This window comes from Bombus impatiens, unplaced genomic scaffold (assembly GCF_000188095.3).
Source record: "Bombus impatiens unplaced genomic scaffold, BIMP_2.2 scf_0152, whole genome shotgun sequence".
In the NCBI taxonomy this organism is placed as follows: Eukaryota; Metazoa; Arthropoda; class Insecta; order Hymenoptera; family Apidae; genus Bombus; species Bombus impatiens.
This window is the reverse complement of record NT_176571.1, coordinates 431,280-446,514: the sequence shown is the minus strand read 5'-3', so window position 1 is coordinate 446,514 and position 15,235 is coordinate 431,280. Positions and strand designations below refer to the sequence as shown.

The window sequence follows — 15,235 nt, the reverse complement described above, 5'->3', positions numbered from 1 at the left end:
GGGGTCGCGCCACGCAGTCAAGACGAACTTCGTTGAGGAATTTCGTGGGTTGTTTATGCATCGGGTCGCGTTCCGAGCTTCGCGAACTTCCTGCATCTGCGATCGAAAAACAAAGCCGTAGACGTTGCACGCGTCTTCGGTAATCGCCGATAAAGAGAAGCATATTTCAAGGACAGAGACAACTCGCTCTATCGACTATCGAGTTCAGCTTCCTCTGAACGTGGAACAAGCCGCACGCGATTATTCTCGTCTGAGGAAACTGGACGAAGTGGAAGCGTCCTAAGCGTGGAACAGCCACCTGCGCCAAGATCACTCTCGCAGAGGACGAGAGAAAAAGGAATTCGACAGAAGTCGCCGCCGGAGTAAGAAGAACGTCAAGTCGACTGACACTCATAGAGGGGTCTTAGAAGCCCTCGAGGAGAGCTGAGAGTATCTGATAGGAGGCCTTCCCTCTTCCCCCTCCGCCTTTTTTTTTTTTTTTTTGGCCTTTCGACCGCAGACGAACAGACAGAACCGGACGAGGAGACGACGGAGTCTGAAAGCCCCCGGGAAGAGCGCTGGAGGGTCGAGATAATGAGCAGCGGGAATGGGCCCGATGCGACGTATGCATCTGTACAAGAGGAAATTATTGGATTTGCTGGTTGTCCCACTTTGTCTACGATCGTCCCCCCTCCCCCCGGCCACTTCGTTTGCACCTGCTGGCGCATCGCAGAGGAGCCTTGGCGACCAACAGCAAGGGACGATGATAAGGTCAGAGGTAACTGGGAATCTTGAAATTCACGACAGAGAATTTGTAATGAAAGTTAGGAGGAGTGTTTCAACGCGTTATCTGGCGAATAAGCAACGACAAATGAAGCAAATATATTACAACTGGGAGTGTTTTAACGCGTTATCTTACGAATAAGGAATAACGAATTAAGCAAATATACGGGGTGGTTGGTAAACTGGTGGTACAAGCGGAAAGGGGGTGATTCTAGGCGAAAAAACAAGTCGAAAATATAGAATAAACATTTTTCGTTCGACGTTTCGTTTTCGAGAAAATCCACTTTGAATTTTGGCTCGGTACGCCTGCACTTTATCGCGTCTCGTTGGAACGGATCTCGCTGTAGATCGTTGTGTCTCGATCGACGTTCTTTTTTTATTCTATAAATTTTTATTCTACATTTTCGACTTCTTTTTTCGCGTAGAATCATCCCAGTTACCGCCCACCCTGTATATTAAAAATCTCGAATTCTTAACCGATATTAAATTCTTGCTTGATATTAAATTTCCAGAATTTCAAGAATTCTTCCCAGCGATTCTAAAAAAAAAAAAAAAAACTATAATTCGTACGCGTAATAAGATCATTGATTTAGACCCTTCTCGCCCCAATTTGGCGAAATTTCCAGATTTAATAGGAGCCCATATCCCAACGGCGTATCGTCCATAGTTGTCTCGGGAGTTTATGGCGGCGGCCCAAAAAGCAAACGGACATAGGATTTCTATGGTCTCATCCATCATCGTCAACATTTTCTACGCCCTCCGCCGGTCGACTTCCTCCCTCTCTGTCTCACCGTATACCACGTTCGCTCGCCTTCTCCTTTTCTGCCTTTCGACCTCACGTCGTTTCCTCCACGCTCCTCCTTTCTTGCCTCTTTGGGTTCCATCTCTTTTTGAATATCTCACGAAGCCGCCATCGTTTCGGACACCAATCTCTGGCGTCTGACACTACGCGAACTAGAACGAAACGCGTTTCGAGATGTGAATGTTGATCGCCATGACCCCCGCCAGATTAAAACCCTACGCCTGCCACATGGTATCTAGGGACTTTCTTTTTATCTTTCCCACATATCGAGGAGAAAAGGGTTACAGGTGTTGAGCGGTCGCGCTTAACCCTCGCGCGTTCCTTCGGACATCCTCGAACGAGAAAGCATCGTACCTTATTTTAAATTAAAATTTCATTTTAGGTTAAGTTGCACGACAAAGCGAAAGAATTGTTACTGCTACGCGCGCTCCCCCATTTAGATGGCATGTTGCAGATTTTCCTAACCTTAACTCGCGGAGTAGATTATCACTATCGTAAGCGTCCGATGTTTTATTTTACAGGACAAAATGTAACGTGTAATGGCGCGATAGTAAACCGGGCGTACAAAAATAAGGCTAGTTATACAATTTGACGGAATAATAATACTTGAATATATCTTACAACGCGATAAACGTGAAATATTCGCGTCACAAGTAAGTCAAGGCTGCTATATACTCAATTTAAAAAAATCACACTGCCGCTATGTATCAAAATCCACTATACATAGCAAGACAACGTTAAAAAAGTTAGCGACGAGAAAAGGTTAGGAACCTGTGAAAAAACAAATAACTAAAAGATGCGCGCTAATATCTGGTAAATTTTCTGGCCACGTGCCTCGACCAACAAATCGTATCCAGTCTATAAATCTGCGCCCTCAATTAGCCAGGTCGTACGACAAAAAGAAAAAAAAAAAAAAAAAGAAAGTGGGAGGAAAAAGGAGAAATAAAACGAGGCAGGGAGCGGAGCAAGGGCCATTTTAATTCCTCATTACGCGCACGGGTTATTGGCCATTTACGTAGATATTTCGCGCGATTAATTCGACGGTAGTGCGGTTTCTTCGCCGTGGTACTTTGTTCGTCCGCTAAGCATTCGTGTCAGTGCTCGGATTACATAAGAAATGTGGCGCTCGTACCACGTACACGTGTACGCAATAACGGAAGCCTCACACCTATGTATAACTGCACCGCTGCATGCTTATTTGTGAGGGGGAGAAAAGGGACGAAGTGGAGGGAGGGGGGGAGCCCGAGCAGAACCGAAGGAACCCGATACCATAAATCTCTTCGCGCAAAAGGATCGCAATTATCTTACGTATTAAAAGCATCAGCGATATCGATAACCAAAGCGACCAATTCACGTTCGACCAGGCAATATCGATACACAATTACGATCGATCAGCGTTAAATCGGAATTTCGTTGCGAGTTCGATGTCGAAAGAGAAACGATGACGAAAAAGGATAAAAAAGAACATTTGCTTGTGTTGTAACGTAAGATCCGGTGGAATCGTGGAAACGTCACGGTGCCTGGAACTTCTGAATTATAACTTCATTGTATGTTATTTTTATGGTATATCGCGATGGTGTTTCATGGGCCCTGGCTACGAGAAATATTATATTTTTTCGTATGATAATGCGTTTCGCGGAATAAACTGAGATAACGCGTATATGCTGTTGCAGTTGTTACACCGCAATTACCGATGGTCGAATCCGTATAAGCCTGTGAGCAATCTAATTTTCACCTTTTCTTTTTCCATCGAGCTAATTAACTTGATCACGAACCCCGAATACTATCATTCTCCGCAATTGGTTCTAATTTTATCTGCCTGGCGAATTAATTCGACAAAGAAAATGCTAATCAATGAAAGTTTATGCATGTGAGTGCATGCATGCATGCGAACGCAACATACGAATGACAATGAACAATTTTACCGAAGTTCAGTGTCGGCAAACTTCGCATCGGGCAACTTACAACGTCCACACAGAATTATGTATCTCGAACGAAAAGATGGTTCGCGTCTGGCTCATAACGTTTCAAGTAAAACAATATTTACTAGCAAAGATGTAAAATTCCATTGAGATATATTCAAATATCTTTCTTTTCCAATTTAACTACCTTCGCTACTTTCGTCGTTTACCTTTTCTCAAGGCAAACAGGAATTATCGTGCATTGTAACGCATATTGACATTTCGAAGAATAATAAAAACACTAGTTATGCGATGGTTAGGACTGGTAATACGACAGAAGCTGTCACGTGACTCGACAGGTGGCTAGGGATATTTAACGAAAATCGTGGTCGTAAGAAATCAAAGGCGGGGCAAAGGGTCATTGTATATAGAAGAAGCTTTCACGATGAAAGTCGTGCGCACGTTCACGAAGCGTTTCGTGATGTTCGGCAGTAAACGACACCGATGCGCACTCGCATGCCGGGGTTTCGCGAGCCAGCCAACTATGCCGGAATTTCCTAACCTATGTAACGCAAATGTCCCGCGTAAGGTGCCAGGGAATCTCGGCGGTTTCACCGGGCAAATGCCCGGGAGAGCACCTGCATCTATAAAATTGAGCCATGCATTATTCATGGAGTCCTGCTTATAGCACGCTTAGCTCAGCTGGTGTTTTGCAACGTGGAAAGAAACAGGCAGCCACGGCCACGAATGGATAGCTAGATAAATTGATATGAGGTTTATCATGATTGGTAGACCTGTAAGGGTAATAGGATCGAGTGGCAAACCTCATGAGCGGTGTTAACCAGAGAAGAACGAATAGTCGTGGATAATCATAGATCGAATTAGTATCGAAACCAGATATGAAGGATGTTTGTTAGAATACATGGACACTGATGTGAGAGCCGATTGATCTTGTTTCGAATGGCTAATAAATACACGATGGATGGAATCGTGTGGAATCGAAATACACATATACAACACGGAACTATGTTTATAATGGTTAAACCGAGAGAATTATTGATACAAAGCTACATATTTTATTGCTTTTAAATGATCATAGAAGATTCTCTCTGTAAGATTTGTTCGAAGATAGATGGTGTAAATGTATATCGTGCTTTGCTTATGAATCATTTTTGTTTACTTATGAAAAGATATGGCGAAGATAATACGAAATCAATACGCTTACTAGATAAAGCACGAGCAACGAATACATATATCGTTGGACAACCCATCGGAAAGACTTAAGCGTGCCGACATCTGTGAGCAGATTCAGGCACTCGATCCTCTTTCTTCTTTTGACTGGCAACGAAGAGTATGGACCAGTCTCGTCATTCGTGTACCGCATCGTTTATCGGCGAATCAAGCAGGTTGGTACTAGCTTTCGAATTGAACCGAGAGATGGTTTCGTAAGATTATTACATTCTCCATATCCAGTGTAGAAAATGAACAGTACAAAACGTATAAAACTTCGAATTACACTTACGTGAAAAATATCCGGCAAAGAACAGGTGGCAGCTCGTGGACGATTTTATAAGAGCAGGAAAAAATTCGTATGTTGAAAGTCGATATACGTAAGTAAGTGCTTGCAACAATTCGAGTTGAAGAAGCGAAGATTTAACTCGAGCAGAGTTCATCGAGCAACTGAATGCTAAGGTAACAAGGAAAAGGGGTCGAGGGAGCCTGACTTTGCAAGGTTGCGGCATTTTCTCGGATTTGCAGGATCAGGGGAAGGGTGAAGAAAACAAGAGCAAGCACAGTGGAGCGCCGGAACCTGTGCTCTTAGCCAACCCGGGACGGATACCTCTGGGTTAAAGAAAACGGCTATTATCACTTGGTTATTGCTGCCATAAATTCCCAACTCATTATTCCGAAATTACCCGTGCGATTCTTTGCAGTCACGGTCGACTCCAGCAGATTTCCTGACGCTTTTCTTGCGCTACAACCCTATATTTGAAAAGCAGGCGATATTTCTTGTTCCCTCGAATATATTACGCTCGGCTTCGTAAAGATCACGAAGAGGCTGGAATTTCGTCGAATAGAACGAATTCTAAATAGAAATTGCCGTCGTCTTTGCAGAAAGCACTTGGAAGAAAGAAGTAGCAGTCGTTCGATATACTAGATTCCTGTCTAACTAGACAGACGAAGAAAGGTGAGTGAAAACAAGCGAACTAGTTCAGCATACCATTGAGTGGAAGCGAGCAGCCGCGAGTTATCATGGGAATAAAAGTGGATGAGCGGAGACTCTGCCAAGCCGTGGAGCCAACACGGCCACAGTCAGCAAGAGAACTTTTATGGGGAGGTATACGCTTACGTGTGGTGAAACCAGCGAGAGCTAAAAGGTCAGGGCAATAAATAACTCGGGATGTCGGTATACCTAGAAACTGGAGACATTATGCCAATCTTGGCTTGCGAACCGTACGAATGTGGTCTAGTTTTACCTACTGTTGCATAAATCTGAAAGCGGCCGACTACCTGCCGCCGTCCTCTCTAGAAATCTTGCTTTCTACCCGAACCTTTTGGTCACGCGGAAAAATCCTTGAGCCTATTTTCGACAACCGCCTCACGTATTATCTCCTCTCTGACTTGTTACCAATGTAACATCTCTCCTCTTCTCTCTTTGTTACTGCCAGATAGAAAAGATTCTTTCCTTCGAAGCGACGTTCATTGTACGATTTTAGAAACACAGGTAACGACCAGGGTAATTCGGATGCAAATGGAACATTCAAGATGGCTGCTTCTCGATTTTTACTACTCTAGTGGCCTTCCTAACCCTTTAAATTTATAGACCAGGTAACGTCTTCGAATTATTATTTTCGTGTTATGTTTCACTAAATTATTATTTTCATTCGACTAAAACAATTTTGTGTATTTCAAGGGACTTCAAATTCCCGATACAGCGCATCGTACGTTATCGCAATATGAGGTTATGTCATATCCATCAGAGACATCGGCGAATTTGTATCTAACAACAAGCAACAGACATTTTCTTACCGAATTGACTTCTCATCCACGGGTAGAGCGGACTTGGTAGGTTGGCAGTGGCCGCACCTTGAGGAGCGGCCTGCTGTTGCTGACTAAGCGGCGACGTGACCACCCCTTGGTGTTGCTGAGGTTGCTGTTGTTGTTGCGGATGCATGCCAGGCTGAGATTGTTGCGACGCCGCCTGCGTTTGCTGTTGCTGTTGGTACATCATGTGCTGCTGCTGCGCCTGAAGATGTTGATGCTGCTGCTGCTGCTGCTGATGTTGTGACTGTTGCGGCTGCATGTGAGGATGTTGCGAATGCATTTGGTGGTGCATCTGCGACTCGACCAATGGCGGGCTGTCCGGTCCATCGAGTACGCTACCCTGATGATCGACCGCGGCCGCTTGAAGCTTGCAACTCGCATAGACAATAGGAGTGGACGGATGTCCGTTCGGGGTCGGTGTGTGTCCCATGTGGCCCATACCGGGGCTCGGGGACGTCGACCTGTAACCACCCAACCCGTCCATGCTGCCGTGCTCCTGTTGATGCTGATAATAGGTCGCGTTCCGCATGTCCATCCGATTGTACGGAGGAAACCTCGGATAAGGCATATCTTGCTGGCTACCAGCGGCCCCATAGTGATGGCCAGGCACTCCCTGACGTAGGAGACTAGGATCGCATGGATCCCCGGTTTGCTGAGATGGCTGTTGTACCGACTGCGTTTGCTGGGGCACCTGGACGGCGGCACCGTAGTGCTGCTGATGCTGATGCGGGTGTTCCACCCCGCCATTACGCAGGTCCGGGATGTACGAATTCGCGAAGTACGAACTCATGCTACTGTCCCACCTGGCCCACCTTCTAATGCCACCTCGATCTTTTTTTTTTCCCTTACGTGTCCTCACACTTCTTCGTTTCTTAGTCTTTGATTGTTTCGCAGGGTTTTCAATTTATTTTCCACCTACTACTCCTCCTCTCCTCTCCTTCTTTCTTCTTTTTCCTCTTCGTTTTTCCCTGTCTTCGTACTGGCAAACTGTATGCTTGTTTTTGTCTTCTATTCACTTTTAATAGTCGGATTTCTTTTCTTTTTCTTTTTCTTTTTTTTTCGTTTCTTTGTACTCGAATACCTGCGTACGGACACACTGGCACACGTCCTTACATATACACGAATAAATTTCTATTATTTATACATATAGTATCACCTCCTCCTCCGGCGCGATTCTCCTCACGCTCACTCTCGGACAACACGCGCGCGCGCAACACTCTTTGTATCACACCAACATCACCGTGAATCACTTAGCGTATCATCAAATTACGTATACCCTCTATAATACTCTTGTCTCGTTCCTTTGCCCGTTTATCACACTCGACTCATCGATATAGAAAGAAAAACTAGAAACTGGAGCACTACAGAACCGTGAGTTATCAAAGCTGCGGGGAATACTTTAGGGGGCAGGTTTAAAACTTGTACACTAGGGGGGGGCGGGGGGGTAAGATGGTAATCAGAGTTCTTCTTCGGTGTGGTACCTTCGTTCAAAACGCCAAGCCGCTCCAGACACGTTCCGTTCCTCTGTCCACCCTGCTAACGAAGTTATGCCACACCTGTAACATGAAAAAGTCGATTCAATTGATTTTACGTACGTCGTATTAAAATATGGTGGAATATTAAAACGGCGACAATTTTCGACGAGAAAATAAAAAAAACAGATTTTCGTTTCATCGCCATGCTTTGTTCATTTTGAATTTCTTTTTCTCTACGATAAAAAGCATACGGATAGAAATAGATTGGAATTTCGTTGGAGTTTCAAAGTACCGTGTTTTATACCGAGCTCGTCCATCGGAACAGTCGCTGAAGCCGGCAAAAGCTCCGTTTGCTGATCTTTCGACGAACTGAACGAACAGAAGTGAGTTTTACTGTAAATGACAGAAGGCGAGTTACACACGTGCTCGTCACGGTGACGGCCATCGCCCAGACGCCAAACTCGCTTGTCCCTTCTGTGTGGGCGGGCTAAACGATCGTTAAATTTGGAAAATTCCCGTCCATTAAGCAACACGGCTACTGAACGCCTCGTCGAGATTCCCCCTAAGTCTACTAATTTTTTTGTTGCACTGCTTGCCGACATGAATTCCGCGCAACTCGTTAGTTAGTACGTAACTAGAATCGTGGCGTTGCCTTTCTTTTTAAGAACATCAGGCAAAACAAAGTTCCAGAGAACGAGAATTATATTTCCGATACAGTGAAATTGATTTTATTAAAGAGATCCTTTCTATAGAGTAACAGACAGTCATTACGCATAGCAATAACGTTCGTTTAATTAATAATAGATTTAACGATAGAACGAAAAGTCGCGACAATACCGGTAATTTCGAAAATTTCGAAACATCGACGATCCGTCGGTCCTTTATCGGCTGGATCTTCAATCTTCCGGACCGATCTTCCGATCAGGCCCGGAAACCTTCCATACCGACCGTGCGTCATTTCACCGGTATCGTCCTGAAGTTAGTTTTTAACTCAGTGCTTCCACCTGAATATCACGTGTCTGTGTACCTACTGTCTCATACCACTTGACGCGACTGAAATGCCTGACAATCAACAACGAAACCTACTTCCTTCGTGCAATGGACTACGCTCTACACATAATCAAAGCTATTCGCCTGAAGTATGCAAATAAAGTCTCTAAACATCTATTTCGAATGCTTTCTATCAATTCAGTCGTGGCATTAAGCTATGTTTACAGTGAATGAGTATTCGAATAATAAACTGACGTTCTGAATTCAATGAGTACTTGAAAACGAGTAAACATGTATACAGATTCTTCTTATAAGTAGACTGAACCTTATGCGTTTATTAAAAAAAAAATATGGGCAGTAATATGGGCAGATATCCAAGATATACCATACTAATATACTTATCATGATATTTATCGAATAAAACAAATCTCTTCCTAGATTTCTTGTTAGATAAAAATGGAAATTTCCATAAAAGCTGGCAATCAACTTATAAACGCGTGCATTGCGGCTTTCGGGTACCTCATACAGCAGAACGCCAGTTGGTCCGAATGCACATCTACCATACTAACTATAGCCTTAAACAATTAAACAGACAATTCCTAGAACCAGTTTCTATAAACGAACAAACACCAGCCATCTACAGAACAAATTGGTTGGAAGAGCGAGAGGAGCGAACGATCGCCGATTCCGCAAGTAATAAAAAAGGGAAAAAAGGGCTGCGATTCCAGACGAGAGAATAGAATGCACGGTGCGACGGCATTGTGGGCAGCACGGTGGTCGTATTGGTAATGGTAGAGAGCACGCGGGCATGGGAGACGGGGACGGATGTACAAGGGGCTCGAAGGGTGGGGGGAAGGATAAGGGCAAGGGGAGGGGTGGCAGGTTGAAGGGCTACGGGTGGAGGTGGGGCCCTTGGGAGTTTGCTGTACACGGGAATGGGTCGGACGCGGGACGATCGCGATTAACATTCCGGCCGCTAGCTCGCTGTTCGCGCGGCGCTTTCATTAATTCCAGCGTATTGATTCCTCGGATTGATGAATGGCCGCCGATAGCGATTCCATGCGCTCCGTACTCGGCTGGCCGCGCTCCCCGCACCGCTGCCCGCCTGGATCGCGTATAAATTCTACCTCTCGCAGGATTTTAACTCAATTCCCGCTTTACGGGCTCGCCCTTACGTATTCTTTCCCCTCCACGGAACAGCAACATTGTCCTTCTGCGGCGCGAGTTATTTTTGTTTCTCGTTTCTCTACCTCGCCAACCTCTTTCCCAGCGATCGAGGTTTACGGCTCGTTTCCATTGGAACCACGCGACGCGTAACACTTTGCTTCCGTCTGCTATCCTCTTTCCCTTTTTTCCTTTTCTTTTTTTCTTTTTTCTTTTTTTTTTTGTTGTCTTTTTCCCCTCTTTTGAAGAGATTCGTTCGAACGCAGCTTAGCACAGAGCTTCCTACTTTGGCGCGATTAAACGCGATCGCTGTTACGCCAGCCGTGTAATAAACCGTTTGAAATGGAAAACGTCACGCCTGGGTATTATCGGAAACGTTCGCATTGTCTTGCCGTGAAAACGTTTTTGCTATTCTCTCGTCGGAAAGTGGCGTTTAATTACGTAGAGGGAACTCGTATTTAACGGAAAGCCGCTTCCTGAGCGGTGGAAATGACTGGAAAAATGGCAGATAAATTCTTCCGCGTGACTATCGATGTCGAAATCTGCTTGGACGCCGCAACTTTTTCAAGGGCACGAATTCAGGTCATCGAGCTTTATTCGGTGGTGACACCGACCGGAAAGGGCATAAACTAGCTAGCCATTTAAAGCTCTAAGAAGTTCATATTATTGCCGGCAGATGGCGATGGCGATAGCCAGAAAGAGTGGAAAAAACGGGGTGGAGCGTGTCTGACAGCTGGGTGGGTTCGGGTCCAAGGTGATTGAAAACAGGGTGGAGCGTCACGTGACGCCATAGTTGGATATGGAAGTGACGTCAGGCAGCTATGATGGCCTCTAGTTAACAAAATGGCTCCTCGCTGGGGAATTTCTTTGTCCCTCGCAGTTGTTTACTAGTCGTTGTTATCAAGCTGTAAAAGGAAGTTGTCATTCTATTAGCTGGAGCAACGATTCTCCCAAAAGCCATCGAGCACACAAACTCGTTTGATTCCTTTCAAGTAATTATTCGAACACACCGTCCAAATCAAATGCAACTATCAGCAGGTTTCTTTTTTTCAATCCTACTTTCATTCGTACAACGTATAAACATTGAAACGTAGTGTTTCGCAAGTTGCACGATTTACACGAGACATTTTGCTATTGATCCGTTTGAATAAAATAACCACTTGTCCGCGTCAGCGACGCGTTTCAGTCGCAAAACGTTTAAATAAAACCGGACAACGTATCTATCTATGGCGTACCAATTGCGGTGAAATCTCACTCGACCGATCTTCGATTCAAATATAAAATTCCTGCCTCCGTTTCGCTCGCCACGCTACCTATGTAATCTTATTACATTAGCAAATAGCCTGCATCTTCTTTACGTTCAACATCGCCATATCCGTTTCCCCTGGCTTAAAACAGGAAGCCATAAAACGTAGAATGAAGAAAGCAGTATAAACGTAGTAGCAGAATGAAGAAAGAAAGAAAGAAAGAAAGGAAAAAATGAAGCAGAAACTGCTGCCTGCTGCCATTTCACAAAAACGTTCGCGTTGAAACACGATACCACCAGCCGTCCGAGCGATAAACTGACGAATGCTAATCGAGCGGTGAAATAGTCGCGCGATCACCCATGAAAGTTTCACGCGGTCGTTCGAACAGCGTCGTTCGAATAAACGACGAAATATCGCGGCCAGCTGGAAGATTCAGTGGTCACCGTAAACGGTGGCGGCGGGATTTGACAGTTATGGGACTCGTAGCTCGTGCCAGTCGTTCGCACGCCGTGAAACAGTCGTAAACTAAACGAGGTCGTAAAACGGTGACCCTCGAACCAGACCAGGCCACCTCTTCACTCTCCATCCATCCAGGAGAGAAAAAAAAAAAAAAAAAACAGCGAACATAAAATTACGACCTTGAGAGCGCATTCCAGTTCCGGCCGCGTCGATCGGAACCCTGCGACCACCGCGTTTCCCGCTGCTCTCGTGGCGGCTTTTTTTCCCAACTTCCGCTGCGTCTGATCCAGCTATTGATAAACGCTTCGCACGTGGAATAGCTGGAAAGTTCGTTTCGGTGAATATATTTACGACAGACTGATGAATGTTCGGAAAAATATTTGATAATTGAAGGCTCGGTTGGAATTTTGGAAATTTTGATACATAGGCGTGAAACTAGCTAAACGCCGGTGTTAGAAATGTTTGAGTCTCCATGACAGTATGCTTTAATTTCTCTGGCAAAGTTTATTTTCTTCTTTTTTAGTTCTTTCCTCTTTTTTTTTTATCTTTAATTTTTTAAGGTCGAGGACTTCCTCAATCTTCAATTTTAATAATTTGGTGATTATTTACGCGTGCCAATGTATTTGAACTTTTCTATCCAAAGTTTCCCGAAATGAAAGATTTTATCGATCGCTTTATCCGACAATTTATCGGACACTTTTTCTTCGAGTTGTGATACCGGAAAAGAGGATGAAAGATATTACACGATTAACTTATCTATCTACATTTTTTATATCCCCACATAGTATTTCAGCATAATTGAAACCGCGTGTCTGACTTTTTTACTTTAATTATATTTTTTAGTTTTTTTTTTTTTTTTTTTTTTTTTTTTTTTTAGTATGACGTAATTTAACACAGAAGAAACAAGTTGCAATAGATAAAGATCGGACAAAATTTACAAATATCGGTACGCGAAATCGTTGAGCTTGATGAATATTTACATCGATCGTGCAGTGTGGAAACAGACGTAGCAGCGCAATTAAAGTCTCATAGGGAACACTAATTGCATGTCATTAATTTACGAACCGCGTTAGTAATAAGCAAATGCTTAGCGAAGTCCGGTTACGAAGTTACGCGACGAGAACGAAAGAAATCCTTCGCATTTTCGAACCCACGAACCAGTTCGAATAAAATAATTATGCAACTTTTTTTCTAACAAACGTATCTGTTACATAGCAAATTGTCTGAGCGTGCCCTTATCTCGATTCGAAATCTGCATCACTTCCATCCTCTTGAATATGTGTAGCCATCGAGCCGAGAAAGCCGACGATAAACGTTCATTGGCGTAGTAAAACGCACTCTTGTCGATCTTATTTCGCGTAAAAGAAAAATTAGAACACTCAGCAGGACAATTTTCGCTAGGAAACTTCAATCCCGAGGAACATTATGTTTTCAATGTTAAGTATGTGCAAGTATTTAGGAAAAAAATCTTATTCAATCGGAAATTGACGAAGCGCGGATAAACTCGAGTTTCGCGAAGATCGTCGTTCTGCGTTACAACGCGTTCTATTGGGCTGGCAAGTAGGTGATTGCGGATTTTGTCATTAGGTGGCAATCACCAATAGTACGATTACTTCTCCAACGCCCTCTTTATTTGTCTCGTTAGAATTATCCGTTTTAGAACGATAGGAAGAAACAATTACAACAACGATAAGTTACAAGAGTTACAAGTAACAATAAGTTACAAGAGCAAATGGAAGAAGTTGTCGATTCGAGAACTACAGAGTGTGTATCGAAAAAATCGTGGGCGATTTCTCGTGCGAAAGTCGAAAATGTATTGTATCGGGTTGGTAACTAAGTGATTGCAGATTTTGTCATTACCAACTAATGACAAACTTAGTTACCAACCTAATATATACAGTTCATTCTGGATGGTTGGAGGCGAGTCGTCGAGAACTGAGATTAGATGGAACAAGATAGCTATAACTCGGCAGTGTTGCAATCGCTACATCTCTTGATTCTCGCGATGCTTCGCCACCTCGATTCGACCCATGAATCTGCAAAACCACAATGCACACGAAATGTAAATAGAACGGAATGCAATGGAGTGATATTATCGGCGAGAGCGTCTCGCGCGTGGTAAACACCGACGGGATCTTTCTCCGAATGTGATCTTGAAATGCGATATCGCTCGAACTGTTCCTCGAAGATATTCACATATACGTACACTCGTTATACTTTTCTTTATTTCAAACGTTATTACTCTCGAATGAAAAGTATAGAAAAGTGAAAAGAAAGTTTTAGTCTTGCTGCTTCATCGATTCCTCTTTAATTCTTTGCTCTACATTTCCAACACCTTCAAAAGCTAATAGATACACGCGAGAAAACACACGTACAAGCAACGATAAATACCACGATGTTCGAATACTTTTTCTAGTCACTGTAATAAATTCATTTTCTCGAAGAAACAGGTCAAGCGTTACCGTATTTTCGAGTAATTTCTTCATTCCTCATTTTTATAAATTCAGATCACACACACACATATGTTTATATTTTCTAAACAATTATTCCAACATTTTTCTTAGCGTATACAAGAATAAAAAGCGAACGAACTTGTTATCGTTGAATCCACATGAATTTCTTTTCATCCCGTAGAAAAATCCCCGGCAAGAAAAACCTCGCACGAGGAGTAACGGACAGCGTCAAAGTATAGTCGAGGGAAATCAGCGAAGAATACCGTTACGCACGGTGGAAGGTGTCCAGCTGGCGGAAGGTCGAGTAGGCATTGAAGGGTGGCCGCGATCAAGGTTTCTCGAGCGCACCGCTGCTCCATCGAAAAGGATCGCGGTTCTATTCGTGTGTGAGATCGTTTACGCGAACACACATCGAACTGGCGGCAGCCGGACCGGTGAACGGAGAACCAACACGCCAGCGGATCAGCCAAATGCTAACATGCATATGCGATTAGCATAATCGAGTCGGCCTGCAGGAAACCAGTTTGCAAGGCCGCTCAAAAGCCGGCCGCCCAATAGCTTATGTCGCTCTCCACGCACGCCGCATCCGTAATTCCATTTCCCCTACCGAGTTCGCATCGTCTCGCGTCAGCTGACCGCGAGAAACGGACCTGACTGTTCGTTCCCGTCCCGCGCTTCCACCGATTGCAAAATCCATCCTGGCGAACGTGTTTCACCAGGAATCCGATAACATTTAGTATCGCAGCAGGTAGGTTCTTTCAACTACGATAAAGGTCGCTGCGGATACTTTAAAGCGATTACCAGTGGAGCTACGAACATTCTTACAACATTGTATTGCTTTCGTTTTATAAGAAAATAATGGACGCACAACGTTTTCTGTTTTATATTATTTTATAGAATTATGTACGATCCTTTTTATTCCATCAAGATAAAGACC

General features: G+C 44.0%; 1 protein-coding gene across 7 annotated transcripts in view; it reads right to left on the bottom strand.

The window, feature by feature from the left end:
- Positions 1 to 15,235, bottom strand: part of LOC100747045 (homeotic protein antennapedia) — a 247,000-nt gene that overhangs the window by 4,740 nt on the left and 227,025 nt on the right. For all 7 annotated transcript variants that reach the window (XM_033319431.1, XM_012382460.3, XM_003487410.4 and 4 more), the window contains one exon: positions 6,496 to 8,066. In XM_033319431.1, the coding sequence (XP_033175322.1) occupies positions 6,496 to 7,300 (805 nt within the window). In that variant the 5' untranslated portion in view covers positions 7,301 to 8,066. The remainder of the gene's footprint in view (positions 1 to 6,495; positions 8,067 to 15,235) is intronic.